The sequence below is a fragment of the Psittacula echo genome, assembly GCF_963264785.1.
Source record: "Psittacula echo genome assembly, chromosome: 4".
Lineage (NCBI taxonomy): Eukaryota > Metazoa > Chordata > Aves > Psittaciformes > Psittacidae > Psittacula > Psittacula echo.
The window spans coordinates 92,435,188-92,450,114 of record NC_137738.1 but is presented as its reverse complement, the minus strand read 5'-3'; the positions used below and the strand labels follow the sequence as shown (position 1 = coordinate 92,450,114).

Here is a 14,927-nt window from a genome sequence, read left to right as displayed (position 1 = left end):
TTTGGACCTCCAGAGGTCCTTTCCAACCTCAGCCATTCCGGGATTCCATGAAATCCTGCAGGAGGTGGAAAAGCTGAGAAGAGAAAAAAAAAAATGGCTTGGAAAAAAACATTTTATTTTGCCAGCTTATATACTCTACTGCAGAAAAAAAAAAAAAAAAAGTGATATTTTGAAAATGATATGAGGCTAGCATAAGCAGTCTTATCAGACTGTAGTTTCTGATGTACCTGAGGTTACACAGATGCTTGAAATGTCAGGACCTCTCAGGTAGCACAGTGAGCACTTCAGTGCAGCAACTGCAAGGATTCATTCATCTTCCATTTGTTCAGGTTGCACTTCTGTTGTGTAAATAGGAATGTGCTTTTTGTCCTTAATTTCTCCCAGTTTTTTGGCTTAATCAGTGTTTTGGTGCCAGATCTAAGTGGATATAGATTTTGATTTTCATAGCTTGCTCTTTTGCCTTGTGTTAACAACTTTTGTGCATGTAAGGAAGTCGTTTATCTGAGTGCAAGAACTTCTTAAGGCAATAGGAGAAATCACGCTTTAGAAAGTCAGCCAAAGGGACTTACAGCACACTTTCTGTTTGTGAGTATTTGGGCTATACAGGAAGCACTGTCAGATGTTTCTTTAAGAAGCTAACAGTTGCGGCTTTTTAGAGAGATGGAAGATCGCGGTATTGTAAATCAATGCTTTGACCCTTGGAATCGGTAACTTTAGAAATAAGCAGGAGTATGGGGGCTGTGCTCCCTTCCCTTGCTGGTTTGTTGCCATCCCAGGTTTAAGATAGGTTCCGCGATCTCTGCGGGAGATGTTATTGTTGTAGGTGTTAGAGGTCATCTCTCTTCCAGTTGTCCAAATGAGTTAAAGATGGATCAGTTATCATGGATTTGGACGTGACCTTTTGCAGTCACTGGGTGAATTTTATCATCACAGAAAGTATACGCTGAAGAACAGCAGAACACGCTGGAGATGGCATCAAAAGGCTGCCGCCACTCCCGGCCCTGGGCTGTGAGGTGAATTGCAAAATGCCCGCGAAGCTGCCCAGGCATTTGGGCTGTGGGGGATGTCGGGGAGAAGCTGATGCATCTCAAGGTTTGTGGGGTGCTGAGGTGCGGTATTTACCACACCCTCCATGTTTACCAAGGATAGTCCTCACCTTCAGTTTGCAACCAACGTTTTCGTTGGAGTTTCCCCAGCTTTTCTTTCAGAGAGCAGCCCAGGGGTGACAGCTAAGGCGCCGCGCTCCAGGTACGCTCCCGGCTCTCTTCAGCCAGCGCCTCCTCCCGCCCTCACCGCTGCCGGGGCGGCGAAACGCAGCGGAGCGCGGTGACTCACAGCCGCAGGGCTCCCGGGCAGGGTTTTCTTGGGTGCCGTTATTAGCCGGTTACACACGGTCATTAGCGCTGCAGCCCTGCGGCCTGGGACTGCTCAACGCAAAGCTCCCGCAGTCTGCGCGCTCCGCGGGCTCACGCCGGGCACGGCGCTGACATTACTCTGGCAGCAGCCGTCGCCACCGCCCGCCCTCCCTTAGGGTGGTACCGCCCCCCAGCACACGTGACCCGGCAGAGTGGGGAGGAGGGCAGAGGGAGGTAAAATGGCTGCCGCTGCCTGGGGGAAGTGAGGAGCTGTCGGCGCCGCTGCCTCCTGCTCAGTCTCCGGCTGATCGCGGGGAGCCGCCCGCAGGGGCCGAGTCCCTTCGGCTGTGGGGTGAGTGGCGAGAGGAAGACGGACAGCGCGGGCCGGGCGCGGAAGGGCAGGGGAAGGGCACAGGGGAGGGGGCGCTCCCGGCTGCCAAACAAAGGCCGCCGCGGGCCCCTCCTCACGGCCGCACCCGGCGCCCCCTCGCAGCGCGCGGGGCTCCCTGCGGGAGGAGGATTAACGGTAGCGGGGCGCTGGCGGGCCTGCCCCCTCCTGCCCCAAGAGCAGCGGCGGTGCCCGGGCCGCTCCGGCCGGGCTAGCCCATGGCGCTCCGGCGGCGAGGTGTGAGAACGGGGCCGTCTTCTGTAGGTGACGGAGACGGTTTACCGGAGATAAAACGGCCCATGAGGTGTATGGCTGGCTACCGCTGTCAGCGCCGTCCCCGGAGGTGGGGGAGCCTCTTGTACCTCCTTTTGTTAACTTGTTCCTTTCCTTTTGTTAACTCGGAAAGGTAGATACGAGCTCGACCCGTCAGGAAGGTTTGGCATCTAATTCCCAAGGTAAAGAATCACGGGATGATTGAGATAGGGAGTGACTTCCGGAGGTCATCTGGTCCAACCCGCCTGCTTAAGCAGCGCGACCAAGAGCAGGTTGTCCAAGACTGTGCCAAGATGGCTTTTGTGCGTCTCCAAGGATGGAGAATGCACAACTTCCCCGGGCAGCCTGTGCCAGTGCTGGATCACCCTCACAGTGAAAAAGTGATTCATGATGTTCAAACACCACCACCTGTATTTTGTTTTGTTACCATTGTCTTTGGTTCTCAGACTGGGTACTATTGAGAAAGTTGAGCGGCAAAATCTCTTTAAAGGTAGAGCTTTGCCACTTCTCATATATGCCTAAAAATTGGATGGGAAAAGTGATTTCCCATATGTGACTTTTTAGAAAGGAATGAGGAATGGTGGGGGGAATAATAAAGTAATATGTCTTGCTGGAAAAGTGTTTGAATCATGGGATTAATTACCTCCCGTTTCCCCCCTCCAACCCCCCCCCCCCATCAAAAAGTAAGGAAATGGAAAGTTTAAATGGAAATTTATTTATCATATCAGAATGTCTAAAAAGCCCATATATTTGTGTATTGGATAGGCATTTATTCTTTGTTCTGCAGTGGTGGTTATTTAAAATAACTTGATTGTTTCGAAATTCAAATCTATGTGAAACTTTGTGCAATCACAGTTTATGAAATGTGGCCTTATGCATTTGAAAATCTTTTTAACAGGAATATCTCCATCACATAACTGACTTTTTCCTTAACTGAAAATACTCTCAAAGTTGGATTTTTGCCATAGAACTTGTCTGTGACTTAACAAACCCTTGATTTTACAATGGAAAACCTGTTGGCTTTATGAGATGATGTGGAATTCCTTGTGTTTGTGTTTGTTTTTTATGGGTTTTACCAGAATTAATTTATATTGGTTAGTATAATTTTTTTAAGAACTTAATACTGGTACCTGTGTCTGTTTATTTTCTTGAACCATTTAAAACCTGAAATAGTGTTTTGTAGGAGTAAGCATTTTGTACAAGAATTGAATTTTCTCTCAGAATTCAGCTGTTCTTAGCAATGCCCTTTGTATTGCTGATTTAGATTGTTCATATTTAAATTCTCTCTTAAAGGGAGACTGGTTTTTCTGATCAGGTTTAAATCCCATTGTCAGATACTTCACAAACCCTTTCTTTTAACTGATCTTTTAAACCAGGACAGAATATGGCTGTATCTGATAGTTGCTATCAGATGACAATGATGACTTGTTATTTAAATATGTATTTGTGTCTTTCCAGTATTTTGGATATAATCTGTAGTCTTCATTATTTTATTTACAAAAAAAACACCACCTCCCCAAATAAACAATTAGAAATCCAAAACTGCAGTATTTGGAAGTGGCTGTTTTGAGTGCATAAGGCGGAAAAGAATGACTTGTGTATCTTCATTTTCCTGTATTTTCTACTGTGTACTCTACTAATTGTTCCACCCATTGGTCCTCCTTTTTTTGCAAATGTTTTTTAGTTCTGGAGGCTATGGGTGTCTCTATCTTTAGTTATTTCTTTGTGTCTTTTTATATTTTCCAATTGTACTATTTGTTCTTTGATGCAAAGTAACAAAAGTATAATTTATTACAATGTTTCTCATCTGGATAACAGATGTGGCTAAAAGAAGTAGAATCAATGTTCCCAAATAAATAAGGAAAAGCTGAAAATCAGCATAAGGTCATTAGTCATAATAGAATTCAGGCCCTGGAGAAGTGGTGTGGGTGTAGGCTGCTTGTGGAAACTTGAAGTTATTATTTTTTTCTGCCTCTGAATCATAGAATGGTTTGTGTTGAAAAGGACCTTTAGACCATCTAGTTCCAACCCCCCTGCCATGGGCAGGGGCACCTCACCCTAGACCATCTCGCCCAAGGTCTATCCAGCCTGGCCTTGAACACTGCCAGGAATGAAGCATTTACTACTTCTTTGGGCAACCTGTTCCAATGCCAGAAATCAGTATTTTAGAGACTCATTTCAACTGTTTGGAAATTTGTTCTTTGAACAGAATCCTGCTTGACTCAGTCCCTATAGAAGGAACAACTAAGAGTATTTACAGCTTCATGTGGTGCCTAACTTGTGATCTTTTAATGTTTATGAAAGTATGTCCACTTACCAAATGATTACAGTAAAGTGTCATAAAGGATAGGTAATGCTTGTATTAGCAAGATTCTTTGCAGTGTGAGTAAAGGTGATGTTCCAACATGTTTTTAATTTTTGAATGCCATCATAAAGCATAAAAGTATAAGAATATGAAAGTGATGTTAGTGTTTTATAATACAGTTTATATGTACAATTCTTCTGCATTCTACAGGGGTTTTTTTAATTCTGATTTGGAAAGATGACATTTCCAGTTCCTAAGGGCAAAATACTGCATGTTTCCATATCTGATTTGTACATGCTCAGATTTCAGCAGCACTGTAATTATTTCCTTTTACAGTTAACTGAAATATCTGTCACAGTATTGCATGTTGGGAAGGTAGTAGCTTTTATATCTGGAAATAGAAACATGTTGAATAGAAGGTGGCAATTTTTTCTTATCTGATAATAAAAAGTGTGAATTTCATGTCAGTCACTATTACCTATAGAAAATGAAACAAGAAAAGAAAGTCTTCTCAATAATGCTAGTGTTTGACCAGTTTTGATATTTATTTATAAATGATCACAGCTCATTTAAAAAAATACTGGACAGGGCTATGAGAAAGGTGGTGAATTGGGAAAACGCTGAGCAGTAATTAAAAACTGGTACAAGATTCTGAGAGTACAAATCTGCAGATTTGAGTTATCAGGACCTCTGCAAGTCAGTATTGGTGCAGTTGAGAGAAACTACATTTTTGCAAATCAGCAAATTTTTGCAGTCTTTCCAAAACAGTGATAACGTGTGCTTCAGCTCAGAATTGTGAGAGCCTTACACAAACAGGTTAATCCTTGTGCAAGTATTACCTTCACCTGAGCATTTTTGCTTTTAACATGTCTTTTTGTAGTTCTTAGTGTGGTATTAGTCTTATAAAATATCAAAATTTGCTGCCTGAGGGCATTGTGAGATTTCCAAGCTTTAAGGTTTGGAGTGTGAATGGAGCTGGTTCATGGGCTGGGAATCAGCTTGCTTTGGCTGGACAAAAAACCAGCAGCATTATTCCTTAGTGGAAAAGGGATCAGTTTCCAAATGGGCTCCTGGTTTTAATTGGAAGTTTTGTTATAGGTTGTGAAAATACCTCTGCTGTGTCAAAGAACAAAGTTAATTGCGCAGTTAAAGACTATGTATTAGATACTCTTGAATGGGATTGGTTTTGCACTAGATTCATAAAATTGGGCAGAGATTAAGTTCTCATCCTTTATTTTGGCAAAGGGCAAGCAATTGAGTTGTTTTTTTGTGTTTTTGTTCGGTGGTGGTTGTTCTAGGATGTCTATTTTGAATATATATCTTTCAGGGGCTTTTTCCTTTGAAGGGGCCAGAATAGTTATTAATCTAGCTAGAGAATGTAGCTCAGAGTCTTGTTTCAAAGCATTTATGATAATTTAAAAGCAATCTTAAGCATTGGAAGAAATCCCACCGTAGTGTCCAGCACCCATATGGACTTGGAGTGTACAGTGCTTAATTTGCGTAACATAACAACATGAATCTTATTTAATAAAAAAGAGGACTGTGGCTGTGCTCAGTTTAAATTGGCTTACTGTTGTAAGTGAAAATATCATGAACAAACTTCAGCCTAATTTTAGGCATGTGAAGAGGGCCTACAAGGATGCCAGAGAAGGACTCTTTATCAGAGACTGTAGTGATAGGACAAGGAGTAATGGGTTTAAACTTGAATAGGGCAAGTTCAGGTTAGATATAAGGAAGAAGTTCTTTACTGTGAGGGTAGTGAGGTAGTGGAGTGGGTTGCCCAAAGAAGTGGTAAATGCTCCATCCCTGGCAGTGTTCAAGGCCAGGTTGGACAGGGCCATGGGCTATTTGGTCTAGCGTGAGGCATCCCTGCCCGTGGCAGGGGGTTGGAACTAAATGATCTTAAGGTCCTTTCCAGCCCAAACCATTCTGTGATTCTTGAGGAGGGATAATAAGTAAAGCTTCCAAACAACACAAACCTTTTATATATATATATTTGGTCACAGGGTGGTGGCTTTTTGTTCTGTTTTGGCTTGGTTTTTAGTTTATGGGGCAGGGAGGTACCTTTTTTTTTTTTTTTTTTTTTTGAGGGGTTTTTTGGTTGTGGTTTTTTTTTTTTTTTCCCCCGGTTTATGTAAGGATGAAAAGAATACTAATACATTAATTAGTTTGGTCAATTCAGGTTGCATTTTAAATGGAAAGTTATGTTGCTGACTCCCTAAACAGTGCTTTCCTAAAGCCTTCCAGTGATGTTAATTTTTTTGATGCTTTTAAGAAGCTAGCCTGAAAAGTGGCAAATGAAAGCATGAGGATATAAAATTTAAAAATTATTATATTTGATTTTGTTTTGCTTGTTTTTGAAAAATAAGACTTCAATTTGAAGAAGGGGCTATTATGTGACAGTGAACCGTAAGGGATAAAAAATATTAATGTACTTGTAGGTGGTTCACCCCTACAAAGCTTTTATAATTTTTAAAAAGTAATATTATTGAGCTTGTAAATGCAGCTCTAGATGTGTTCTTTAGCATCACGTATTTTGCTTTTAGTCAAAAGTTTAAGTTGCCTCTAAGGGTTCAGATCTGCATTAAGGCAGAAATTTGTGCTGTCTTAATAACTGGGAGTTCAAGCAGTAAGTTCTGAGGCAGGATACTTATCTACAGTGCAGCAGGGCTGCCTTTTCCTCTTTAATATATGACAGTAGGGAACATCAAGGGGAAAAAGCTTACTTTGAGGAAGGAACACTGAATACTTTTTTCCTTTTCACAGTAGCTAAGAATTAATTGATAGCAACCGTAGAGTATAAACTCAGTGAGACACTAGTCATGTTTTGCTGATGTTTTTTAATATGTTTTCAAATTTAGTATTTGGTATGGAAAATATCAGGAGAATTTAAGGTACAGCTACAGGAGAGAAGCTGGAACGCTTCACAGGGAAATCAGAAAATGTCTGTGGTATCAGTGGAGCTAGTGGCAAAGTCAGTTTTATGATTTTATGTCAAAATATGTACAAAATGATGGAATGCAGGTGCCTACATGTGAATAATATCATTTTAAGTGCCCAAGAATATGTGAGACATTTGCATAGGGCATTTACATAGGACATGTGCAGGCCATGATAGAGGCAGACTATTTTGGACTGGCAGCTGGGTGCCAGGCAAGATGCTGACTTTTCTGGTATTTTTGTATCTGAAATGGCAGTAGTAGCCTGTATGTGGGCAATTGAGTCACTACAATCATTGCTTGTTTTCAACTTTTGTATTTTGGTGTGGTTTAGTTGGTTGTTTTTTTAAGTTTGCAACCCCTCAATTAGCTCTTCCTCCTACTGAAAAAATAAAGACAATTATATGATACCACTGTAGTATTGGTCACCCTGCTTTGTGTGATGTTACTTTAACTGCATAGTGAATGTGACAGACGTGTTGTGTTTAGTGTATTTATAACTTTTTTGTGGGAGAGACTGGCTATTTGTGTAGTGCCCAGTATAACTGTTGCTGGGCTTTGTATGACAAATCTACTTTTTTGATTTTAGGTTTGTGTTTTAAATTATGTCTGAATGATAAGATTTGATTTGTGTATTTTTACTTGGTATGTGGACATTTGGAATATGGAAAGTTCAGATGCCTAAGTCCTCTTTGGAATTTGTCCCTTAAACTATAACCTGGATTTTAAGCCCAGATTTAACAGTAGGAGTCATGATTGCCCCTTCTCCCTCTCATGTTTTTCTGCTTGCAGATCTAAAATGTACATAGATTATAGTTTCTTTTGTCACTAGACATTCATGTGTGCATGAAGTTATACGTGTACCCAGAGCTGCCGGCATCTTAACTGACCTGGACATGTTGGCTTCTTTGGTAGCACATTTATGAGCAAGACGTTTTTATATGTGGGTCAGTGTGATGGCTGTGGTGCTATAGAAGTGTTCAAGGCTAGGCTGCAGAGGGCTTAGAGCAACCTGGTCTAGTGGAAGGTGTCCCTGCTCATGGGGGGGTGGTGAGTGGAAATAGATGATCTTTGAGGTCTCTTCCAGCCCAAGCCATTTTATGATTCTCTGACAAGTGAGGTCAGGTTGTGTCTAACATACCCTGACAATAGTATCTTTGTCTCAATATACTTACTTGCTAAAGGAGAAAGGGTGTGGTGGAGGTAGGTTGTTTGTTTTAAATATCTAAATCTGTAACTAACTTCTCTGTGCTAAGCATAGTGAACTTCCTGCTCACTCCTTCTTGTCTGTTTTGAGTTAATGTACCGCTTCAGTTGGGAGTTCACAAAAATTCACTGGGTGCTTTTATGTGAGAATAAAGGTTAGAGCGTTTGCCTGGAAAAGCCATTGGTCTTTGGCTTCTTCCTGGTAAAGAGTAGCCTATCCAGTGGGCTTTAGCTAACACTAAGCTGTATATTTTCATCTGCTGTTACATTGCTGTCACAAGAAAAAGCCAGAGACAGAGCAATCGTGTCATCCACTGGTGAGGAGAAAGGTGATAGGTGTAGTCCTGTGTTTAGCCATGCGACTTGTTCTTCATCCAGTAAAACTTAATTTAGGTGCAGTGCATAATTCAGCTGCTGGAGCCATATGTGTATAAATTTGGTGCAACAATACTTCTGGTCTCCAAACTTACTAGCCCACAGCTTTTTAAGAAGTCTTAAATGGTTCTTAGTGGTCTGCCTTAACCAAGAAAAAACTTTCCTGTCTTACATATTAGAGGTTAAAATTATAAAACAAGTCAGCAGAAGCTATGTTAATTTTGACTGACAAGTTAACACTGTGCCATCACATGTAGGCATGTCTGGGCAAAGTTGGTGATAACTGATTAAGTAAATGGTGTTTCTCAGAGTTCCATATGGCTGCAATGTAGGTATTTCACTGTATTTCATAATGCTGAATAGTCTCAATGTTCTGCTTGTGTGCAGAAAGGGTAAGGGTTGTATTGTAAATAACCAGCATATATATAAAGTATGTAACATATACAGATATTCCTATAGTGTTATATATGCAGAAAAAAATATGCAAATGAAAGACTACTGTGCATTCCATTCAAAACGCTTATTTAGATAAGATCTAAAAATTGGAATAATTTCTGTAATTTTCTAAGGACTAGAAAGATTCAACAATTTACTTTTCATTGAAATGTAGTATATTTCAGTGCACATGTCTCCAGAGTGTTCTGTTCAGGAGACTGACAAGTGTTCCTACCCAGCCAATAATTTATAGTCATGTGCAATTCATGCTTCCTAATGTTAGAGTTAACTCACAGCCTTTACTTATGCATTTTTTTTTCTCCTTTCCTAAATACAGATAAGCTTTGTTACAGAAGTGTTTTAAATACTGCATGAAGATGGCAAGTCTGATGAGTCAGAGCCTGTTGACCTATGTAGAAGAAGGAAATGTCCCTGCTCTGAAAGCACTTCTTGAGAAGTGCAGGGATGTGGATGAGAGAAATGAGGTAAGACCATTTTTTGAAAGGGTGGTTTCATATTGCAGCTTGTGTTTGCAAAATGAATTTGTGAGATCGCACTGGTCACTTAATATACAAATTCCAGTTTTATTTTCAAGTAATTGCTAACCTTTGTGTAGACTGAACACCTTGCTCAGTCTCTGTCAGCACCTCAGCATCTTTCATTGTATTGTTTTTCTGAGTTGTCTTCTGAGCTGGAAAATGTGGCTCCATCCTTACTTTGTAAGTGGAGATTATACCTGTATTTTTGTAGCTAGGAATTGTTTCTTATTTCACAGATCTAGCTGCATGTACTTTATTGCTCTGCCTATTTTGGGGTGAAGCCTGCAATGACTACAACTCTTTCCCCACATCCTGGTTTCCAGGCAAGATAAGCTATTACATAATCCAAATAGGAGCATATATTGCAATTCATTCCAGGCAGATGCTCATCTGAATGAAAAGATATGTATCCAAAAAGTAAGTCTGGATGTAACCAGGAGGATTAAATTACTTTACCAGGATTACACAGGAAGTCTTGATACACAGTAGGGAGTTTAAATATGAATTATTCGGAATCCTCAGGTAGTGCAGTAATTGTTAGCTTGTGCTTTGTCATCTGATTTAGTATGTTTTGGGCATATCACCACCAGCAATTTAAGCAGATGAGCTGTGGATTCATTTATACTGCAGTAAAGATTCCTGAGAGGAATCTTGGGATGTTTGATTCATGCAAATGTCTGTTGCTAGTGACTGTTTACCTTGTTTTGCATGACATTTAAAGTTCAGGTTATCTTGATGCATTATTAAGTCTTCTGTGTATTTACAAGTAAGTTTAGGTGATTTATCTTCTGTAGTAGATATTCTGGTTTGTAAGTGTCTGGACTTTTCTTTCATCTGGATGTAGAGCTTGTATCATTAATTTTTACTTTAGTTCTGTTTTCCTAAATAATGTTGGAGAACTGGACCCTTGTCAATTTATGTGGCATATTCAGAGAATCAGATTTATAGAAAAACTCAGGATAGAAAGGACCTCTGGAGGTCATTGGATTCAGTCTCCTAATTGCAGGACTAGCTTCATTGGTACATCAGGTTGCTCAGGGACTTAACAAGCAAAATTTGAAAGTTCTCAAAAGGATGGAGAACCTGCAGCCTCTCTGGGCAATACTCCAGTGCTTAACCGCTCTTTGTTTAAAAACATGTTCCTTATGTTTTATTGAAATACTCTGTGCTACATCTTGTGGCTGCTGCTTGTTGTTTTCTTGTATATCTCTGAGAATAATCTGCCTTTTCTTCCAAGATTCTCCTTCTTTCCCGGTGGTCTGAAACTGATATTGATGCCCGTTACTCTTTTGCTTTCCAGACTGAACAAATCCATCTCTCACTTTCTGCTTGCATGTCTTGTGCTCCAGTCTCTCAGCCATGTCATCTGAGTGACCCTGTTGGTGGACTCTGCAGATACCTCTGTTGTTGGGAGTCTCTCTATTGGAACACCTAAATGGTGAATTCAGCTCACCAGTGTTGAGTAGAGGGGTAGCTGTGCTGTTGCTAAGGCAGCCTGGGATTTGATTTGCCTTTGTTGCTGCAGGGGCTCCCTGATAACTCATGGCCCTCTTGTCCATTGGGACCTCATGCCTGTTTCTGCAGTATGACTTCTCATACAGGCAGTTCCTAGCCAGTACTGCTGCATGGGATCAGTCTGGTCCAGTCTCTGCGTTTGCCTTTGTTGAACTGCAGGAGGGTTGTCTGCCCAGTTCTCCAGCATGTTGAACTTCTTCTGAATGCATCTCTGCTCTCTGGCCTATCAGCTGCTCACCATAGCTTGGGGTAGCTGTAAACTTGCTTAGAGCACTTTCTGTCTCATGGTTCTGGGTGTTCATGAAATTGCTACAATGTTAGTCCCAAATCAAACTGTCCCAACTGGGCACCAGTTGTTGTCAACAGTTACTGTCAACAGCTGACCATTAACCATTGAGTCTGACAGTGCAGGCAGAGTTTTTACTCACTTTGTAGTGTGTGGAAGACTGGCTTTCCAATTCATCTCTTTTTTTTTAAAGTAAGTCTTGGAAAATGCGTGTTCTCTTGCATTACTTTTTTAAACCTGCATAGTGCCAGGACCTCCCAGGCAGCAGTGACTTGTCCAATAGTAGGATCACCCACATTGTAACCAACTCTTTATATCTTGACTGTGATCAGTTGCCAGAAAAACTGGGATGTTCCGGTCAGTTTGTGTATGGACGATTTGGTTGGATTAAGACCAACAATTTCAGTTAAGTGGAGCATATCTCAGTCTTTCTGCCTTTGTCCTGTGTGTTCTTTCCCCTGTGCATATTCTTCTCTTATACCAGATACATTGATTACCTAACAACCGATTATAGATGCTTGCCTTGTGTGATACACTTTGATCCTAACAGCTTCCAGTTTTCTTTGATGTGCTTTCTTTCTGCTCTTCTGCTCTTTATACTGAAGTACCTTCTGCATCTTCCCTTCTGAATCTTCTGTTCTCTCACAGATTGCGAGAGAGCTAATCTGTAAGGTAACACCACTGAATGGCTTCCTTAAAAAGATACTGGTCTGATCCTTTGTAATTTGGTATTCCAATACACAGTACTTGATGTGCTTGTGAGAAATATGAGCATTTAGTTGTTGTAGAGTGTCTAGACTCTTGAGCAGCTTTTGAGAATTAATGTGAACGTCGCAAGCATAGTAATTATCTTTTGTTTCTGTGTTGGTGAAATCTTCATGATTGGCTAAAACCGTCGAATCTGTATTTGTGCATCTTCTAGCAAAAAGCAAAGGATGTTTTCAGTACCCCTATAGAAAAGTTTTGCCTTTGTCTTAAGAATACCAGAGACAGTCTACAACTGTGTGATACTTCTTGCAGGAGGGGATCATTTTCCCATTCACAACCTCCTCTTGCCCAGAGATACTTTTGTTTGGTTTGTGTTATCCACCTGTGGAAGACGATCACAGTGATAACAATAATAACTGTTCAGAAGGAGGTAAGAAGAATGCTCATGCTAAAATAGGGATTTTTGTGTGTATTTCTAAAGCACTGCTTGGAAGGGACCTCTGGAGATTATCCAGTCCTCTGTTCTGAGACAAGTTGCTTAAAGCCAGCTGAAATTGGCTGTGTCCAGCACAGGGCAGTCCTAGCCTCTCTTCACAGAGACCTGGTGCAGCTACCCCAATACTGAAACTTGGACACCTGGACAGTATGTTGGGGCAGAGAGGAACCTTCTTGTACTCCAGCCTGTCAGGGTCCCTCTTGATGGCAGCACAAGTATATGGTGCATCAGCCACTCCTCCCAGCTGTGTTTGGGCTGCAAAGGTGCTGAAAGTGCACTCTGTCCCACTGACCAGGCCCTTAAAGGGCTTGAACAGGACTCCAGTATTGACTCCTGTAGTACTGGGCTACAGACTGGCCTCCAGCAGGACGTTGTGCCACTGGTCACAGCCCTCTGAGCCTTGCAGTTCAGCCAGGTTCAGTCCACCTCACTGTCCATTTATCTAGTCTGTATTTCATTAGTTGTCTGTGTGGATGGTGGGGGAGAGAGTTTGTAAATCTTTGCTAGAGATGGGATAAACAGCGTCTCAGCTCTTGGTCCACGAAGCCAATGATGTCATCACAGAAGGCACTCGGATTGGTCAGGCATTGTTTTCCAAATCACTTGGCACGTATCTTCCCAAAATACTAACTTGCATATAAAGAACTTATTTTAAAGAGCCAAAGTTATGACTTGTCTCTTTTCCAAAGAGAGCTGTTCTTTGTTTTTGTTTGTTTGGGTTTTTTTAAATGACCAGACCTAAGTACTGCTATACTTTAGGAGCTAAAAGCAAAGGTATCATTTTGAATGCAGAGCAGTTGTATTTCAGAAGTTTGCTGGCACAGAAATAAACTGATGAAAGAGATTCTAACGGACTTTTAAAACATCATTGAAAGCAAATAAAACACCTTTTCTGTCTTTCACCTTCCCTGAGATGAAGTTGGCTGTTAAGAATCTTGTGTTGCATAGGACAGCAATTATGTCTGTATTTCGTACACTGTCAGACAAAAGTGTTGTGTATAACTTGACTATTTCTTCTAAGACTTCAGCAAGAAACCTTACTGTTACTCTGAATCAGTATATATGTTTTAATGGTCGTTGTGGTTCCTAGGCTAGGTTGATTGATATATTCATTTCTAAACAATGTGACAGAGCTATTTCAAGATGTAAAGGTGTAACAGGCTGTAGTAAAAATGTCTTCAGTGGGAAAATCATTCGGAAAGAAAGTTGTTTAGCAGTGCAACTTTTTTTCAGCTAGTCATTTTAAATGTCTGAAACTTGTGTGGGTGTTTGGTTTGGCTTTTTTTTATCGTTTATATGACAGAGTTTAATATTATGGTCTCTGTTCTTATCGCATATTTACTGCATGGTTTGAAAAGCAGCCCTCCTCACTGGTTCTTGCTGGCAATTAAAAACCATAAACAACATAGCTCTGTAGTTTTTTGCCTTTTGGTGGTGGTGTGTATGCATCATTTGCATCTCTTCCCAATGCGTCATGTTTTCTATCATTATGGTTTCAGAATGGCCAGACTCCACTTATGTTGGCTGCTGAGCAAGGCAATTTAGAAATTGTCCAGGAGCTTCTCAAGAAGGGGGCTAATTGCAACTTGGAAGATGCAGTAAGTATTAGTGCTTTATGTGATGGTACCTAACAGCAGAGGAAGAAGAAATTTCAAGAAGCAGACAAAGAAAAGGAGCTTAGTTTAGTGTTAAGGGGAGGGGGAAAAAAAGAAGATGGAAAAAGATGATGTATAAGAGAACTTTTATTCAAAATTGCTTGGCTGTGTATTCCTCTGGTTTGATTCCTCATACAGAATCAGGATATTTAAGACGCTTTAAATGTCTGAGGGTCTCTGCTAAATGTGAATGCTGCTGCTGTTTCTTCTGGGAAATTAGTATTAGAGAGCTATAGTTAGATACAGGGTTAAGGTTAAGATTGGCAGTAGTTGATATAAAAATATAGGCAGAATAGAGAAATACAGCATCATAGATGAGGTTCAAATGACTTTGCTCATCTTGATGATGTTGGGATTTTTTTTTTTCCCGTCTTGGTTTTGGTGTTTTTCAATAAATACTAAGGAAGAATTTAGTTTAAATGATTATTTCAGGTGAAAGCCAGAATAGTTGC

At 40.8% G+C, this 14,927-nt stretch overlaps 1 protein-coding gene across 11 annotated transcripts in view; it reads left to right on the top strand.

Moving 5' to 3' along the window:
- The first annotated feature begins 1,573 nt into the window (after window positions 1-1,573).
- The window catches only part of KIDINS220 (kinase D interacting substrate 220), a 78,349-nt gene continuing 64,995 nt past the window's right edge, over window positions 1,574-14,927 (top strand). For 4 of the 11 annotated variants that reach the window (XM_080616856.1, XM_080616854.1, XM_080616848.1 and 1 more), the window contains exons 1-4: window positions 1,574-1,707; window positions 9,614-9,761; window positions 12,637-12,754; window positions 14,320-14,418. In XM_080616856.1, the coding sequence (XP_080472982.1) occupies window positions 9,742-9,761; window positions 12,637-12,754; window positions 14,320-14,418 (237 nt within the window). In that variant the 5' untranslated portion in view covers window positions 1,574-1,707; window positions 9,614-9,741. Of the gene's footprint in view, window positions 1,708-2,149; window positions 2,199-9,613; window positions 9,762-12,636; window positions 12,755-14,319; window positions 14,419-14,927 lie in introns of all 11 variants that reach the window. The other 7 variants (XM_080616847.1, XM_080616855.1, XM_080616851.1 and 4 more) reach the window with 5 other exon arrangements.